Source organism: Prionailurus bengalensis, chromosome C2, assembly GCF_016509475.1.
Source record: "Prionailurus bengalensis isolate Pbe53 chromosome C2, Fcat_Pben_1.1_paternal_pri, whole genome shotgun sequence".
Taxonomy (NCBI): domain Eukaryota; kingdom Metazoa; phylum Chordata; class Mammalia; order Carnivora; family Felidae; genus Prionailurus; species Prionailurus bengalensis.
In genome coordinates this window covers 60,630,962-60,647,934 of record NC_057350.1, presented here as the reverse complement: position 1 = coordinate 60,647,934, position 16,973 = coordinate 60,630,962, and the positions used below count along the sequence as shown (strand labels likewise).

Below are 16,973 nucleotides of genomic sequence, written 5' to 3'. Positions count from 1 at the left end.
TCTACTTCTATGACTTTGCCTATACTGGACATTTCATAAAAGCAGGATCATGCAATATATGTTCTTTGGGGACTGGCTTTTTTCACATAGCATAATGTTTCAAGGATCATCTATGTTGTAACATGTATCATTACTTCCCTCATTTGTATTGATGAATAATACTCTATTTTGTGAATAGACACTCTGTTTACCCATTCATCAGTTGATGAACATTTAGGATATTTCCACTTCTTGGCTTTGTGAATAATGCTAAGAACCTTCAAGTGCAAGTTTCTGTGTGAATACATGCTTTCAATTCTCATGCATAAAAACCTAGGAGTGGAATTGCTGGGTCATGCAAAAACTATGTCTAACATAAAAACTGCCAGACTATTTTTTCAAAGTTTTCAAAATTTTAGAACCCCACCAGCAATGTATGAGGGCTCTAGTTTCTCCACATCCTTAACTGTTGTCAAGGTCTGCTTTTTATTTTAGCTGTCCCAATGAATGTGAAGTAGTATCTCGGTGTGGTTTTATGTTTCCCGAATGGCTAATGACATTGTGCATCTTTGCATGCACTTACTCGCCATTTGTAGATCTTTGCAGAAATGACTATTCAAATCCTTTGCCCATTTTCTTAATAGGTTATTTGTCTTTTTGTTGTTGTTGAGTTGTAATAGTTCCTTCTATGTTCTAGATATGAATGCCTTATCAGAAACATAACTTGCAAATATTTTCTCCTAGTCCTTGAGTTGTCTTTTCACTTTCTTGATGGATACCTTCAAGTGTAAAAGTTTTGAATTAAAGTCCAATTTATTTTTTTGTCACTTGAGGTTTTGGTATCATATCTAAGAAACAACTATCTAACCCAAAAGTCATAAAGATTCACAGCTACAGTTTCTTCTGAGAGTTTTATACTTTAAGATCTTACATTTAAGTCTGTGATCCATTTTGACTTAATTATTGTATACCATCTAAAGTAGGAATCAAAATTCATTCTTTAGTATGTGCTATCTAGTTGTGCCAGCACCATTTGGTGAAAAGACTTCTTTCCCTGTTGAATTATTTTGGCACCCTTGTCAAAAATCAATTTAAGGCTGGTAAGTGTAAGATTTTATTTCTGGACTCTCCATTCTATTCCATTAATGTATATGTCTAGACTTACACCAGTAAACTTACTGCCTTGATTATTGCAGCTTTACAGTAAACATCAAAAAAAAAAGTGCAAGTCCTCCAATGTTATGGACTGAATTGCATTCTCCTAAATTTTATATGTGAAGCCCTAACCCCCGATGTGACTATATTTGAAAACAGGGACTTTAAGGAGAAAATTAAAGTTAATGAAGTTGCTATGGTTTGAATTGTGTCCTCCCCCCTGAAATTCATATGTTGAAGCGCTAACTCCCAATGTGATATTATTTGCAGGTGAGGCCTTTGGGAGATAATTAGGTTTAGATGAGGTAAATGAGGGCAGGACTCTCATGATAAGATTAGTGCCTTTATAAGAAAAGACACCAGAAAGTTTGCTCACTCTGGCTCTGGCTCTCTCTCTCCTTCCCTGCTATGTCAGGACACAATGAGAAGGCAAAAAGTATTCTCACCAGAACCCAACCAAAGCTGGCATCCTGATTTCAGACTTCCAGCCCCTAGAACTATGAGGAAATAAATTTCTATACCTTTAGCCACCCAGTCTACAGCATTTTGTTATAGCAGCTTGAGCTAAGACAGAAGTCATGAGGGTGGGGCCCTAACCTAATAGGACTGGTATTTATATAAGAGGAAGAGATACCTTGGGGTGCCTGGGTGGCTCAGTCAGTTAGGCATCCAACTCTTGATTTTGGTTCAGGTCATGATCTCACGGTCCTAAGTTCAAGGCCCATGTTGAGCTCCATGCCCAGCATGGAGCCTCCTTAAGACCCTCTCTCTCTCCCTCCCTCTGCCCCTCTCCTGCTTTCATGCTCTCTCTCTCTCAAAAAACAAACAAACAAAAAACTCCACATAAAAATAATGAAAAAAAAAAAAAGGGAAGAGATACCAGGAATGTGCATGAACAGAGGGAAAACCAGTGAGAAGGCTGCAAGCCAATGAGAGGGGTCTCACCAGAAATTCACCCTGCCCATTCCACGATCTTGGACTTTCAGCTTCTGGAAGGTGAGAAAATACATTTATGCTGTGTAAGCCACCCAGTCTGTAGTATTTTGTAATGGCAGCCCTAACAGACTAATTCACCTAATTTTATTCTCCTTCTTCAAGATTGTTTTGACTATTCTGGGTACCTTGCATTTCCATATGAGTTTTAGGATCTGCTTGTCAATTTCTTAAAAAAAAAAAAGCCAGTTGGGATTTTGATAGGGATTGCACTGAATCTGCAAATCAATTTGGGGAGTATTGCCAACTTCACAATATCAAGTCTTCTGATCCATGAGCATGAGACTCTTTTCACTTGTATTGTTTAATTTCTTCTCACAATATTTAGTAGCTTTCAGTGTTCATCTTAAAGTTCTTATTATATTCTTATTCTTCTTCTTCTTATTATTATTATTATAAATGAACTATTATTATATTATTATATATGAACTATTTTTGGGGTGCCTGGGTGGCTCAGTCGGTTAAGCATCCAACTTCAGTTCAAGTCATGATCTCACAGTTCACAGGTTTGAGCCCCGTGTCGGGCTCTGTGCTGACAGCTCAAAGCCTGGAGCCTGCTTCGGATTCTATATCTCCCTCTCTCTCTGCCCCTCCCTCATTCATGCTCTGTCTCTCTCGGTCTCTCAAAAATAAATAAAAGTTAAAAAAACATTTATAAATGAACTATATTTTTTTTAAATTTTGGATTGTTCATTTTGAGTGTATAGAAATACATAATTGATTTTTGTATTTTGATCATATGTTCTGCAACTTGCTGAACTTATTAGTTCTAATGGGTTTTTATGGATTTCCTTAGAATTTTACATATACAAAAACATACTATCTACCAGTGGAGATAGTTTTATTTCTTTATTTTTAATTGGATGTCTTTTACTTCTTTTTTTTTTTTTTTTTTTTTGGCCTAATTTCCCTGGCTAGAGCCTTCAATACAATGTTGAATAGAAATGGCAAGAAAGATTGTAATTTGGCCCAGGTCATGATATCAAAGTTCATGGGTTCAAGCCCTGCCTAGGGCTCTCTGCTGTCAGTGCTGTGCCGGCTTTGGATCCTGTTTCCCTCTCTCTGCCCCTCCCCAGCTCTCACATGCGTGCACACACACACTCTCTCTCTCTTTCTCAAAAATAAACATTAAAAAAAAAGAATGGAAGAAAGAAATGGTAAGAAACTACATCCTTGTCTTGTTCTTGACCTGAGGGGGGAAGCATTGATCTCTTACCATTAAGTATGTTAGTTTTGTTAGATCAAAGAAATTCCCTGCTAGTCCCACTTAATTTTTTTTTATCATGAAAAGATGTTGGCTCTTGTCACATTTTTTCTGTATTGATTGAAATGATCATGTCGTTTTTGTCCTTTATTCTACTAATATAGTGTATTACACTGACTGATGTTCATAGGTTGAATCACCTGTATAAATTCTACCTAGTCACAGCATATAATCATTTTTATATGTGGTTGGATTTGTTTTGCTAAATTGGCTTGGATTTTGGTTTGGTTTTGTTGAGCATTTTTATGTCTATAATCATAAACAAAATGAACAGAGACACAATGAACATAAAAATTGTCCTGTAGGTTTCTTGTGATGTTCTTTGTCTGGTTTTGGTTATCAAAGGAACAGTGGCCTCAATGACTGAGTTGGGAAGTATTCTCTCCTCTTCCATTTTTTGAAATACATTGTGAAGGATTGATGTTGATTCTACTGTAAACTTTTTTTTTTTTTTCCCTCCAAGTTGTTTATTTAATAATAAAAAAGAAGGTATACATATACATAAACCTGATCTCCCACCACCATCCCTCCTTTACTCCCAGTAACTAGCTCCAAAATGTAAAAATGTCCCTTGTCCCTCCCGGGGACCAAATTCCCACCTCCACCCCCTAAACAGAGAAACAAAAGAATAAAGAGTGTGCAGGAGTCCACCTACCCCAAAACTTAATCTCGAAAGAAGCAGGAATTAGGGGTTCAGAGAAATGAGAGGAGCCCTATATTCCCAAAAGGGGTGAGAAGAGAGGTAAACCCCCTCACCCCCAAATAAGGGCTTAACCCCACACCCTGTCTTTCCTTTACCAATTGCCCCAAGCCCAGGGATCAGAGAACTTAGAAAAAACCCACTTGGTCACCCCCCACCTCCCGTCCCCCACCACCAGCTCTAAGTCAGTGTGAGTTGCACAGGTCAGGGGTGATTGAGGTAGAGGGGGTGGTGGGAGGCCTGGCGTGCCTGGCCGGCTGCAGAAGCTGGCAAGGGGCCACCTGTGGCATTGCCTGGGGTCGAGGATGGCTGTTTTCGGAGCGAGGGAGGCACCGTGGAGGTCTTGATGTGAATCACCCGGGTGTCCATGACCTCACACTCGATCTGCATCATCTCCTCATAGTCTCCTGGAGCCCCCCGGCCTGACAGGGTCTCATTGGGGGCCATGGCAGGCATCACCAGGGACATCTTGGGCCGAGAGGTCTTGTTGTGGCTGATGGCAGGGAGCAGCAAGTGGTCCCTTCGGAAGGACACAACATAAAATGTGTCTTCTCGTCGGTCAATTGCATCCAGGAACTCTGGCTGCGAACGGTCTGGGTGGCGATATAGCTGCAGTTGGCCCGCAGAATCCCTTTCACCACAATTCACCACAATTCACCAAGGAAGCCATCTGGACCTGAGATTTCCTTTGTAGGTAGACTTTTTTTTTTTATTGATAATTCAATCTCTTTTGTTGTTATAAGTCTATTCAGATTTTTCATTTCTACTTGAGTCAGTTGCAGTGTTTTTTGACTTTCTAGTCACAAGTGTGTCCATTTCATTTAGACTAATTTGTTGGCATACAATGTTCATGGTAAGAATCCTCTTCATTTTGTTTTTTTAAATATGAAATTTATTGTCAAATTGGTTTCCATACAACACCCAGTGCTCATCCCAACAGGTGCCCTCCTCAATACCCATCACCTACCCACCTCTCCCTCCCACACCCCCCCCCATCAACCCTCAGTTTGCTCTCAGTTTTTAAAAGTCTCTTATGTTTTGGCTCCCTCCCTCTCTAACCTTTTTTTTTTCTTCCCCTCCCCCATGGGTTTCTGTTAAGTTTCTCAGGATCCACATAAGAGTGAAACCATATGGCATCTGTCTTTCTCTGTATGACTTATTTCACTTAGCATAACACTCTCCAGTTCCATCCACATTGCCACAAAAGGCCATATTTCATTCTTTCTCATTGCCACGTAGTATTCCATTGTGCATATAAACCACAATTTCTTTATCTATTCGTCAGTTGATGGACATTTAGGCTCTTTCCATAATTCGGCTATTGTTGAGAGTGCTGCTATAAACACATAGGGGTACAAGTGCCCCTATGCATCAGCACTCCTGTATCCCTTGGGTAAATCCCTAGCAGTACTATTGCTGGGTCATAGGGTAGATCTATTTTTAATTTTTTGAGGAACCTCCACACTGTTTTCCTGAGTGGCTGCACCAGTCTGCATTCCCACCAACAATACAAGAGGGTTCCCGTTTCTCCATATCCTCACCAGCATCTATAGTCTCCTGATTTGTTCATTTTAGCCACTCTGACTGGGGTGAGGTCATATCTGAGTGTGGATTTGATTTGTATTTCCCTGATTAAGAGCGAGGTTGAGCATCTTTTCATGTGCCTGTTGGCATCTGGGTGTCTTCTTTAGAGAAGTGTCTATTCATGTATTCTGCCCATTTCTTCACTGGATTATTTGTTTTTCGGGTGTGGAGTTTGGTAAGCTCTTTATAGATTTTGGATACTAGCCCTTTGTCTGATATATCATTTGCAAATATCTTTTCCCATTCGGTTGGTTGCCTTTTAGTTTTGTTGATAGTTTCCTTTGCAGTGCAGAAGCATTTTATCTTCACGAGGTCCCAATAGTTCATTTTTGCTTTCAATTCCCTTGTCTTTGGGGATGTGTCAAGTAAGAAATTGCTGTGGCTGAGGTCAGAGAGGTTTTTTCCTGCTTTCTCCTCTAGAGTGTTGATGGTTTCTTATCTCACATTCAGGTCCTTTACAAATTTTGAGTTTATTTTTGTGAATGGTGTAAGAAAGTGGTCTAGTTTCATCCTTCTGCATGTTGTTGTCCAGTTCTCCCAGAACCATTTATTAAAGAGTCTGTATTTTTTCCATTGGATATTCTTTCCTGCTTTGTCAAAGATTAGTTGGCCATACTTTTGTGGGACTAATTCTGGGGTTTCTATTCCATTCCATTGGTCTATGTGTCTGTTTTTGTGCCAATACCATGCTGTCTTGATGATTATAGCTTTGTAGTAGAGGCTTAAGTCTGGGATTGTGATGCCTCCTGCTTTGGTCTTCTTCTTCAAAATTACTTTGGCTATTCAGGATCTTTTGTGGTTCCACACAAATTTTAGGATAGCTTGTTCTAGCTTCAAGAAGAATGCTGGTGCAATTTTGATTAGGATTGCACTGAATGTGTAGATTGCTTTGGGTAGTATTGACATTTTAACAATATTTATTCTTCCAATCCATGAGCACAGAATGTTTTTCCATTTCTTTATGGCTTCTTCAATTTCCTTCATAAGCTTTCTATACTTTTCAGCATACAGATCTTTTACATCTTTTGTTAGGTTTATTCCTAGATATTTTATGCTTCTTGGTGCAATTGTGAATGGGATCAGTTTATTTATTTGTCTTTCTGTTGTTTCATTGTTAGTGTATAAGAATGCAACTGATTTCTGTACATTGATTTTGTATCCTGCGACTTTGCTGAATTCATGTATCAGTTCTAGCAGACTTTGGTGGAGTCTATCGGTTTTTCCATGTATAATATCATGTCATCTGCAAAAAGTGAAAGCTTGACTTCATCTTTGCCAATTTTGATGCCTTTGATTTCCTTTTGTTGTCTGATTGCTGATGATAGCACTTCCAACACTATGTTAAACAACAGCGGTGAGAGAGGACATCCCTGTCGTGTTCCTGATCTCAGGGGGAAAACTCTCAGTTTTTCCCCATTGAGGATGATATTAGCTGTGGGCTTTTCATAAATGGCTTTTATGATGTTTAAGTATGTTCCTTCTATCCCGACTTTCTCGAGGGTTTTTATTAAGAAATGATGCTGAATTTTGTCAAATGTTTTTTCTGCATTGATTGACAGGATCATATTTTATCATCTTTTATTTTTTTATTTTTTTTAATGTTTATTTATTTTTGAGACAGAGAGAGACAGAGCATGAACAGGGGAGGGTCAGAGAGAGAGAGAGAGACACAGAATCTGAACCAGGCTCCAGGCTCTGGGCTGTCAGCACAGAGCCCGACGCGGGGCTCGAACTCACGGACCGTGAGATCATGACCTGAGCCGAAGTCGGACGCTCAACCGACTGAGCCACCCAGGCGCCCCTTATCTTTTCTTTTATTAATGTGATGTATCATGTTGATTGATTTGCGAATGTTGAACCAGCCCTGCATCCCAGGAATGAATACCACTTGATCATGGTGAATAATTCTTTTTATATGCTATTGAATTCGATTTGCTAGTTTCTTATTGAGAATTTTTGCATCCATATTCATCAGGGATATTGGCCTGTAGTTCTCTTTTTTACTGGGTCTCTGTCTGGTTTGGAAATCAAAGTAATGCTGGCTTAATAGAATGAGTCTGAAAGTTTTCCTTCCCTTTCTATTTTTTTGGAACAGCTTGAGAAGGATAGGTATTATCTCTGCTTTAAATGTATGGTAGAATTCCCCTGGAAAGCCATCTGGTCCTGGACTCATATTTGTTGGGAGATTTTTGATAACTGATTCAATTTCTTCACTGGTTATGGGTCTGTTCAAGTTTTCTATTTCTTTCTGTTTGAGTTTTGGAAGTGTGTGGGTGCTTAGGAATTTGTCCATTTCTTCCTGGGTGTCCAGTTTGTTGGCATATAATTTTTCATAGTATTCCCTGATAATTGCTTGTATTTCTGAGGGATTGGTTGTAATAATTCCATGTTCATTATGATTTTATCTATTTGGGTCATCTCCCTTTTCTTTTTGAGAAGCCTGGCTAGAGGTTTATCAATTTTGTTTATTTTTTCAAAAAAACCAACTCTTGGTTTCATTGATCTGCTCTACAGTTTTTTTAGATTCTATATTGTTTATTTCTGCTCTGATCTTTATTATTTCCCTTCTTCTTCTGGGTTTGGGGTGTCTTTGCTGTTCTGCTTCTATTTCTTTAGGTGTGCTGTTAGATTTTGTATTTGGGATTTTTCTTGTTTCTTGACATAGGCCTGGAACGCAATGTATTTTCCTCTCAGGACTGCCTTCGCTGCATCCCAAATTGTTTAGATTGTTTTATTTTCATTTTCGTTTGTTTCCATATATTTTTTAATTTCTTCTCTTATTGCCTGGTTGACCCACTCATTCTTTAGGAGTTGTTTAACCTCCATGCTTTTGGAGGTTTTCCAGACTTTTTCCTGTGGTTGATTTCAAGCTTCATAGCATTGTGGTCTGAAAGTATGCATGGTATGATCTCAATTCTTGTATACTTTGAAGGGCTGTTTTGTGACCCAGTATGTGATCTATCTTGGAGAATGTTCTATGTGCACTCAAGAAGAAAATATACTCTGTTGCTTTGGGATGCAGAGTTCTAAATATATCTGTCAAGTCCATCTGATCCAATGTATCATTCAGGGCCCTTGTTTCTTTATTGATCCTGTGTCTAGATGATCTATCCATTATTGTAAGTGGAGTATTAAAGTCCCCTGCAATTACCACATTCTTATCAATAAGGTTGCTTATGTTTGTGATTAATTCTTTTATATATTTGGGGCTCCCGTATTTGGTGCATAGACATTTATAATTGTTAGCTCTTCCTGATGGATAGACCCTGTAATGGTTATATAATGCCCTTCTTCATCTCTTGTTACAGCCTTTAAAGTCTAGTTTGTCTGATACAAGTATGGCTACTCCAGCTTTCTTTTGACTTCCAGTAGCATGATAGATAGTTCTCCATTCCCTCACTTTCAATCTGAAGGTGTCCTCAGGTCTAAAATGAGTCTCTTGTAGACAGTAAATAGATGGGTCTTGGTTTTTTATACATTCTGATACCCTATGTCTTTTGGTTGGAGAATTTAGTCCATTTACATTCAGTGTTATTATAGAAAGATATGGGTTTAGAGTCATTGTGGGGCGCCTGGGTGGCGCAGTCGGTTAAGCATCCGACTTCAGCCAGGTCACGATCTCACGGTCCGGGAGTTCGAGCCCCGCGTCAGGCTCTGGGCTGATGGCTCGGAGCCTGGAGCCTGTTTCCGATTCTGTGTCTCCCTCTCTCTCTGCCCCTCCCCCGTTCATGCTCTGTCTCTGTCCCAAAAATAAATAAAAAACGTTGAAAAAAAAATAAAAAAATAGGGTCATTGTGATGTCTGTAGGTTTCATGCTTGTAGTGAAGTCTCTGGTACTTGGTGGTCCTTGCAACATTTCACTCACAGAATCCCCCTTAGGATCTCTTATTAGTGGTTGGTTTAGTGGTGATGGTTTAGTGGTGATGAATTCCTTCAGTTTTTGTTTGTTTGGGAAGACCTTTATCTCTCCTCCTATTCTGAATGACAGACTTGCTGGATAAAGGATTCTCAGCTGCATATTTTTTCTGTTCATCACATTGAAGATTTCCTGCCATTCCTTTCTGGCCTGCCAAGTTTCAGTAGATAGGTCTGCCACTAGTCTTATCGGTCTCCCTTTATATGTTAGAGCATGTTTATCCCTAGATGCTTTCAGAATTTTCTCTTTATCCTTGTATTTTGCCAGTTTCACTATGATATGTCATGCAGAAGATCGATTCAAGTTACGTCTAAAGGAGTTCTCTGTGCCTCTTGGATTTCAATGCCTTTTTCCTTTCCCAGATCAGGGAAGTTCTATAATTTGTTCAAGTACACCTTCAGCCCCTTTCTCTCTCTCTTCCTCTTCTGGAATTGCTATTATATGGATATTGTTATGTTTGATTGTATCACTTAGTTCTCTAATTCTCCCCTCATACTCCTGGATTTTTTTATCTCGTTTTCTCAGCTTCCTCTTTTTCCATAATTTTATCTTCTAATTCACCTATTCTCTCCTCTGCCCCTTCAAACCAAGCTGTGGTCACCTCCATTTTATTATGCACCTCATTTATAGCATTTTTTAGCTCCTCCTATTTCTTAGTCCCTTGATCTCTGTAGCAATAGATTCTCTGCTGTTCTCTATAATTTTTTCAAGCCCAGCGATTAATTTTATGACTATTATTATAATTCTGGTTCCATTATATTGCTTAAATCGTTTCTGATCAATTCGATAGCTGTCGCTACTTCCTGGAGTTTCTTTTGAGGAGAATTCTTTCATTTCATCATTTTGGATAGTCCCTGGGGTGGCGTGGAACTGCAGGGCACTTCCCCTGTGCTGTCTGGAGTAACTTGTGTTGGTGGACGGGGCCACAGTCAGACCCGATGTCTGTCCCCAGCCCACCACTGGGGCTACAGTCAGACTGGTGTGTACCTTATCTTCCTCTCTCCCAGGGGCAGAACTCACTGTGGAGTGGTGTGGCCCCTGTCTGGGCTACTTGCACACTGCCAGGCTTGTGGTGCTGCTTTGATGGGATCTGCTGTATTAACCAGGGTGGATCCACAAGGTGCACAGGGGTGGGAGGGGCAGGCTCAGCTAGCTTTGCTGTGGGTGGTCCCCTGTAGGAGGGGCCCTGCAGCACCGGGAGGGAGGCCAACCTGTCGTAGTTATGAATCCACAGAAGCACAGCGTTGGGTGTTTGCGCAGTGCACAAGCAAGTTCGGTGAACTGGTTCCCTTTGGGGTTTCGGCTGGGGGATGGGAGAGGGAGATGGCACTGGCCAGCGCCTTTGTTCCTGGTCGAGCAGAGCTCTGTCTTCCAGGGCTCTACACCTCTCCCTCCTGTTGTCCTCTCACCCTCCCACTCTCTGAGAAGAGCTGTTGACTTATAACATTCCAGATGTTAAGTCCCGCTGGCCATCAGAACTCATGCAGTCCGGCCCCTCCACTTTTGCAAGCCAGACTCAGGCTCTGCCTTGCCAGGCGGGCTGCCCCTCCACCGCCCTGGCTCCCTCCCGCCAGTCCGTGTAGCACGCACCGCCTCTCCGCCCTTCCTACCCTCTTCCATTGGCCTCTTGTCTATGCTTGGCTCCGGAGAGTCCGTTCTGCTAGCCTTCTGGCGGTTTTCTGGGTTATTTAGGCAGGTATGGATGGAATCTAAGTGATCAGCAGGACGAGGTGAGCCCAGCGTCCTCCTATGCCGCCATCTTCCTGAATCCTCTTCATTTTGTAGGGTCGGTAGTAATGTTTCCAGTTTCACTTCTGATTTTAATAATTTTAATATTTTTTTCTTGTTCAGTCTAGCCAAAAATTGTCAACTTTATTGATCTTTTCAAAGAAAAATCTTTTGGTTCTGTTGATCATCTTTTTGAAATCTCTTTTTCATTCACTTCTGTTCTAATGTTTAGTACTTCCTTGCTTCTATTTCCTTTAAGTTTAGTGTGTTTTCTTTAATTTCTTAAGGTGAAAAGTTAGGTTATTCATTTGAAATCATTCTTCTTTTATCATATAGATATTTATAGTTATAATATCCCCCTTTTAGCACTGCTTTAAGTGTACCTCATGAGTTCTAGTATGTTGTCTTTTTGTTTTCATTTAACTCAAACTATGTTCTAATTTATCTTGTGAATTCTTCTTGGACTCTGGTTATTTAGGAATGTCTTATTTAATACCCACTTTTTATGAATTTCCCAAACATCTGTTATTGAGTTCTAATTTCATTCCATTGTGGTCCACTGTATTATTTCAATACTCTTGAATTACTAACGTTTCTTTTATGGTCTAGCATATGGTCTGTCCTGGAGAATGTTCCATGTATACTTGAGAAGGATGTGTATTCTGTTTTGAGTGGACTGTCCCTTAGATGTCTTTTAGTTCTAGTTAGTTTATAGTTTTGTTCAAGTCTTCTGTTTTCTTGTTGATCTCCTTGGTTGTTCTACACATAATCGAAAGTGGGGTGTTGAAATCTCCAACTATTATTGTTGAATTGTCTGTTTCCCCTTTCAATTCTGCCAGGTTTGTTTCATGTATTTTAGGGCTCTGTTATTAGGTGTATATAAGTTTATAAATTGTTATGGATTGACTCTTTTAGTATTATAAAATATTATTCCTTGTCTCTATTAATTTTTGTTTTACAGTCTATTTTGTTTGATACTACCGCAGTCACTTCAACTTTCTTTTGGTTACTATTTGTATGGTATATTTTGTTTCCATCCTTTTATTGTCCATCTGTTTGTATCTTTAAATCTAACATATTTCATATAGACAGCATATAGTTGGATCAAGTTTTTTTTTTCATTCTTTCTGCCTACCTCTGCCTTCTGATTAAAGTGCTTAATCTTTTATGTTTAATGATTTAATGGCTATGTTTAATAGCCATTTTGCTATTTTTTTCTATGTGTTTTATATCTTGTTAGTCCCTCTATTCTTCCATTACTGCCTTCTTATGTGTGAAATAGATCTAGTATACCATTTTAATTCCCTTGATATTTCTTTTACTATATTTTTAAAGCTATTTTCTTGGTGGTTACCCTGAGGATTTGCAGTAGTCCCTCCCCCCTTATCTACAAGTTCAGTTTCCCCAGTTTTAGTTACCCAAAGTCGATCACAGTCAAGAAGTAGACTGTCCTCCTTCTGACATACCATCAGAATTAGTAGCACAACAATACGTCACAAGGCTATGTCATTCACCTCACTTCATCATGCAGTCATTTGATAATCTCATATCATCAAGATGAAAGATGAGTATAGCATAATAAGGTATTTTAAGAGAAAGAAAGATACCACATTCACATAACTTCTATTATAGTATATTGTTACAATTATTCTATGTAATTATTTTTATTAATCTCTTACCATGCCTAATTTACAAATTAAATTTTATCATAGGTATGCACATATAGGAAAAAACATAACATATATATTAGTTTCAGTACTGTCTGCAGTTTCAGGCATCCACTGTGGGTCTTGGACCATATCCCCTACAGATAAAGGGGAGACTACTATACAATCAACATCTTAACATAACTATGGATTCTATTTTGCTTCGAGTTTCTTCTTGGAATTTCAATAGTCTAGTCAAAATTAACTCCAAAAACATAAAAAGGAACTTTCAACTCACAAACAATGTTGAGGTACACATTGGGATGTTGCCATTATAATAAGTACCTGCCTCTGGTATGAACACTTACCTTGTCTAATAGTACATTCTGCCACAACCTAAAGATACTGAGGTAACTTCTGTCTCTGGCACCAAAAGATGTGAAGAAAAACTGCAAAGAAAAACAGAACAATGATTTTAGTGTCATAAAAAAAAGTGGGAAGGAGTGTCATGAGGATCTGTTGGCACTTGCTATGGTGAAAGCAAACTAATATGACACCATTACCTACTTTATATTTAAAAAAAATTTTTTAATGATTATTTTTGAGAGAGAGAGAGAGAGAGAGTGTGTGGGAGGGGGGAAGGGGCAGAGAGAGGGGGGGACACAGAATTCAAAGCAGGCTCCAGGCTCTGAGCTGTCAGCACAGAGCCCAATGTAGGGCTTGAACGCATGATCCATGAGATAATGACCTGAGCCGAGTTGGATGCTTAATCGACTGAGCCACCAACGTGCCCCTATATATTACTTTTGTTTCACTCTTTGCTAAAAGAGAAGAAAAACAGGTAACTGGTACATGAACGAGGTATCTTTAAAAATTGTATCTTACAGGAAGTACAATTTTATCAATATTTACTCAGGAAAGGAGCTTGAAATAGGTAGATATTTATGTACATGTAATTTAACTATTAAAATAATCTTCTTAAAAATTTTTTTTACATTTATTTATTTATTTATTTTGAGAGAGACGACACATCGTGCAAGCAGGGGAGGGACGGGGCGGGGGGGGGGGGAGAGAGAGAGAGAGAGAGAGAATCCCAAGCAGCCTCCGCACCACCACCATGGAGGCTGATGTGGGGCTCAAACCCACAACCAGTGAGATCATGACCAGAGCTGAGATCAAGAGGCAGATACCTAATCAACTGAGCCACCCAGGTGCCCTATTTTAAAGATCTTAATTTCAAATAATATCATCTTTCATAGTCTTCTGAAAAATCCAGAAATAGTTAACTTCTACTAATTATATATATAACACTCCCATGTTAAAACTTAACTTTGCTTTGAATGCTATAGAAAAAAAAAAGCATGTTTCAATCTATAATTCTATGTTTGGTTTTAGCTCTATCTCTTCCTCTGCATTTAATTGATTTTGCAAAGTCACGTTTTGAAATAGGCTTTTATGAGAAAATCTGACAAGTGACAGCACTAACGACAGTCTCTCAGTGTATCATCTCTTCCGACCCCATAGTTAGTGACTTTTCATGACTGAGTGGTTATTTTTAGGGATGAGAAAGCTCAGTTGTTGTTTGATTTGTTAAATAACATGTCAAACAAATAATGTTTTGGGTGTTTATACTTTTCATAGAAAGATTTTAAAGTGCTATTTTCTAGTTAGTAAATTGAAATGTTGCTATATATATACTCCATAAAGGAAAACTTTTCATAACAAGCATATATCTAGATTTTCCAAATACGATTACATACATAATATGTAACTTAACGATGACTACTTACTATCCTCTATCTCATTTTCTTAGACCCAAATCATTTTTTTTTTTTGTATTTTTTGTATTGTAATAATCTTGCAACCTTTTTGTTCAGGTATATAGATAAGAAAAACCTCCTCATCTCTCTTTCACCACTGTCTTATGCTTACTAATTCCCATGTCTTAAACTAAATAACTTGTAATCTACTTTATCCACTCATGCATACAATCTATCACTTAGTTCTACAGTTCTTAGTTCCTTGGGTCACTTTTCTTTTCCTTAGTTTCCTCATCTGCAAAATGGGAATAACTATAGTAGCAAACTTTTGTAAAAATTAAATGAGAAAATATATGTAAAGAACTTAACACAGTGTCTTAGAACAAATATATTCAGCAAATGCCAGTTGTTATTAAAATTAAAATGCTTGACCCTGCAATTTCACTAAATATGTGAGGAAAAATCATACATGAGCTCTAGAAGGCATGGTCAGGCTGTTCACTGCAGCACTGGTGGGTAATAACAAAATATTGGAAATGAACTAACATTAGAACAAGGAAACCATGGTAAATTCATTCTATGAAATACTACACAGCACATGTATAAACAGAAATAGCTCTATCTGTATGTGCTAACCTATAACTCCAAAAACTGTTAAGCTCTTTTTAAGAAAGGAAAACTGAAAAACAACATGTATAAGATAGAATTTGCTTTTAAAAACAAAGCAGAGGAGGAGCCAAGATGGCAGAACAGCATGGAAATTTTTTCTGCATCTCGCGTCCATGATATACAGCAAGACCAACACTAAACTATCCTGCGAACCTAAAAAACTGATATGAGGATTAACACAACAATCTGCACAACCTGAACCACAGAACTCAGCAGGTACACAGCATGGAGAGGTAAACTGGGGAAGAGAGAAGCTGCAGAGGGCAGGGATGAGTTTTTGCTTGCAGAGAGAGGACAGAGATGGGAGGAGAGTATGGGAAAAGCACCCCCCGCCAAAAGCAGCTGGAGAGAAAGTGGAAACATGGAAACGGCCTCAGGGATTGAACTATAAAGGGCGAAAGAGGAGGGTTTAAATTGCATTAAGACTCTATAAACAGGGGGAGCACAGAGTCTGAAACTCCACAGCTCAATACCTGGTGGTGCTCTGGTGGGAAAGGCGAATCCCCAGGAGCAGAGTGGACTGCAGGAGATCCTCAGGTCACACAGGGAGAAGTGGTTCCACTACTCGAAGGACATTTGGTAGAGGCTGTGCGGCCACCCAGTCCCAGCAGACCCCAGGGAACGACCACATTCACTGGTGCTAGAACAAGGTCGTTAAGAGTGAAGCCTGGTGCCAGACATGTGTTGTGATTTTCCACAATCCCTAAAATGCTGCTGCTACACGATTGCATGAACTTTTTCTGGGGCGGATTGGCACCCAGCAGCAGTCGATGGGCATCAGCAGCAGCATGGACCTGTGAACATTCCTGGATGTGGCTGACACCCAGCCATTGCTCGGTGAGACCCTCTCCCAGAGGATCTGAGAGGGTCAAAGCTGCAGTCTCTCAGAAGTGAGGGGTCGGGGAACAGAGCCACATCTGAGATAAAACTCAGGAGGGAGGTGCCTCCTGACAACCTGATGGCTTGGACACAGACAGTGTAAAAGCAGGAAGTGGACAGAAGCCGGGGACAAAAGACAGGTGCACAATTACTGGTCGGGGAGAGCACATAGTTCCGATACTAGAGACTGGGTAGCTGGGTGACACCATTTTCACCCCTCCTGCGCATGCGCATACACACCTACAAGCGCAACAACAATCCACCACCAGTAAGCTAAGTGGTGCCATCTAGTGGAGAATGGAGCCATTACACTAAGCCCAGACCAACTGGGCCAACCTCACTTTTTAGGATCACCACAAATCTCTCCGCCTGCTTAGTTTATGAACTATAAAGTACTTCATACTTTGACTTCTAGGAGAAAACATGTAATTTCAATTGTATTTCAGTCTGTTTGCTGCTCCATCTATTCAATAGTCTTTTTCTTTTTCATTTCTTTTCTTTTTCTTGAATACAGAAAAAGAAAAAATTTTTATTTTCAATTTTTATTAAAATATTATTTTTTCTACTGTATTTTTTACTTTTTGTAAATTTTTCAAATCCTATTTTACTTCCATCATTTCATTTTATTCTATTTCACTGTATTCATTTTCTCAAATTTTCAAACATTTTCCTTTTTTTGTTTTTCTTTTTTTCTTTTTTC

General features: G+C 39.2%; 1 protein-coding gene across 1 annotated transcript in view; it reads right to left on the bottom strand.

Moving 5' to 3' along the window:
• Positions 1 to 16,973, bottom strand: part of GRAMD1C (GRAM domain containing 1C) — a 103,826-nt gene that overhangs the window by 48,015 nt on the left and 38,838 nt on the right. Inside the window, exon 6 of the mRNA XM_043594211.1 lies at positions 13,334 to 13,414. Within this exon, the coding sequence (XP_043450146.1) occupies positions 13,334 to 13,414 (81 nt within the window). The remainder of the gene's footprint in view (positions 1 to 13,333; positions 13,415 to 16,973) is intronic.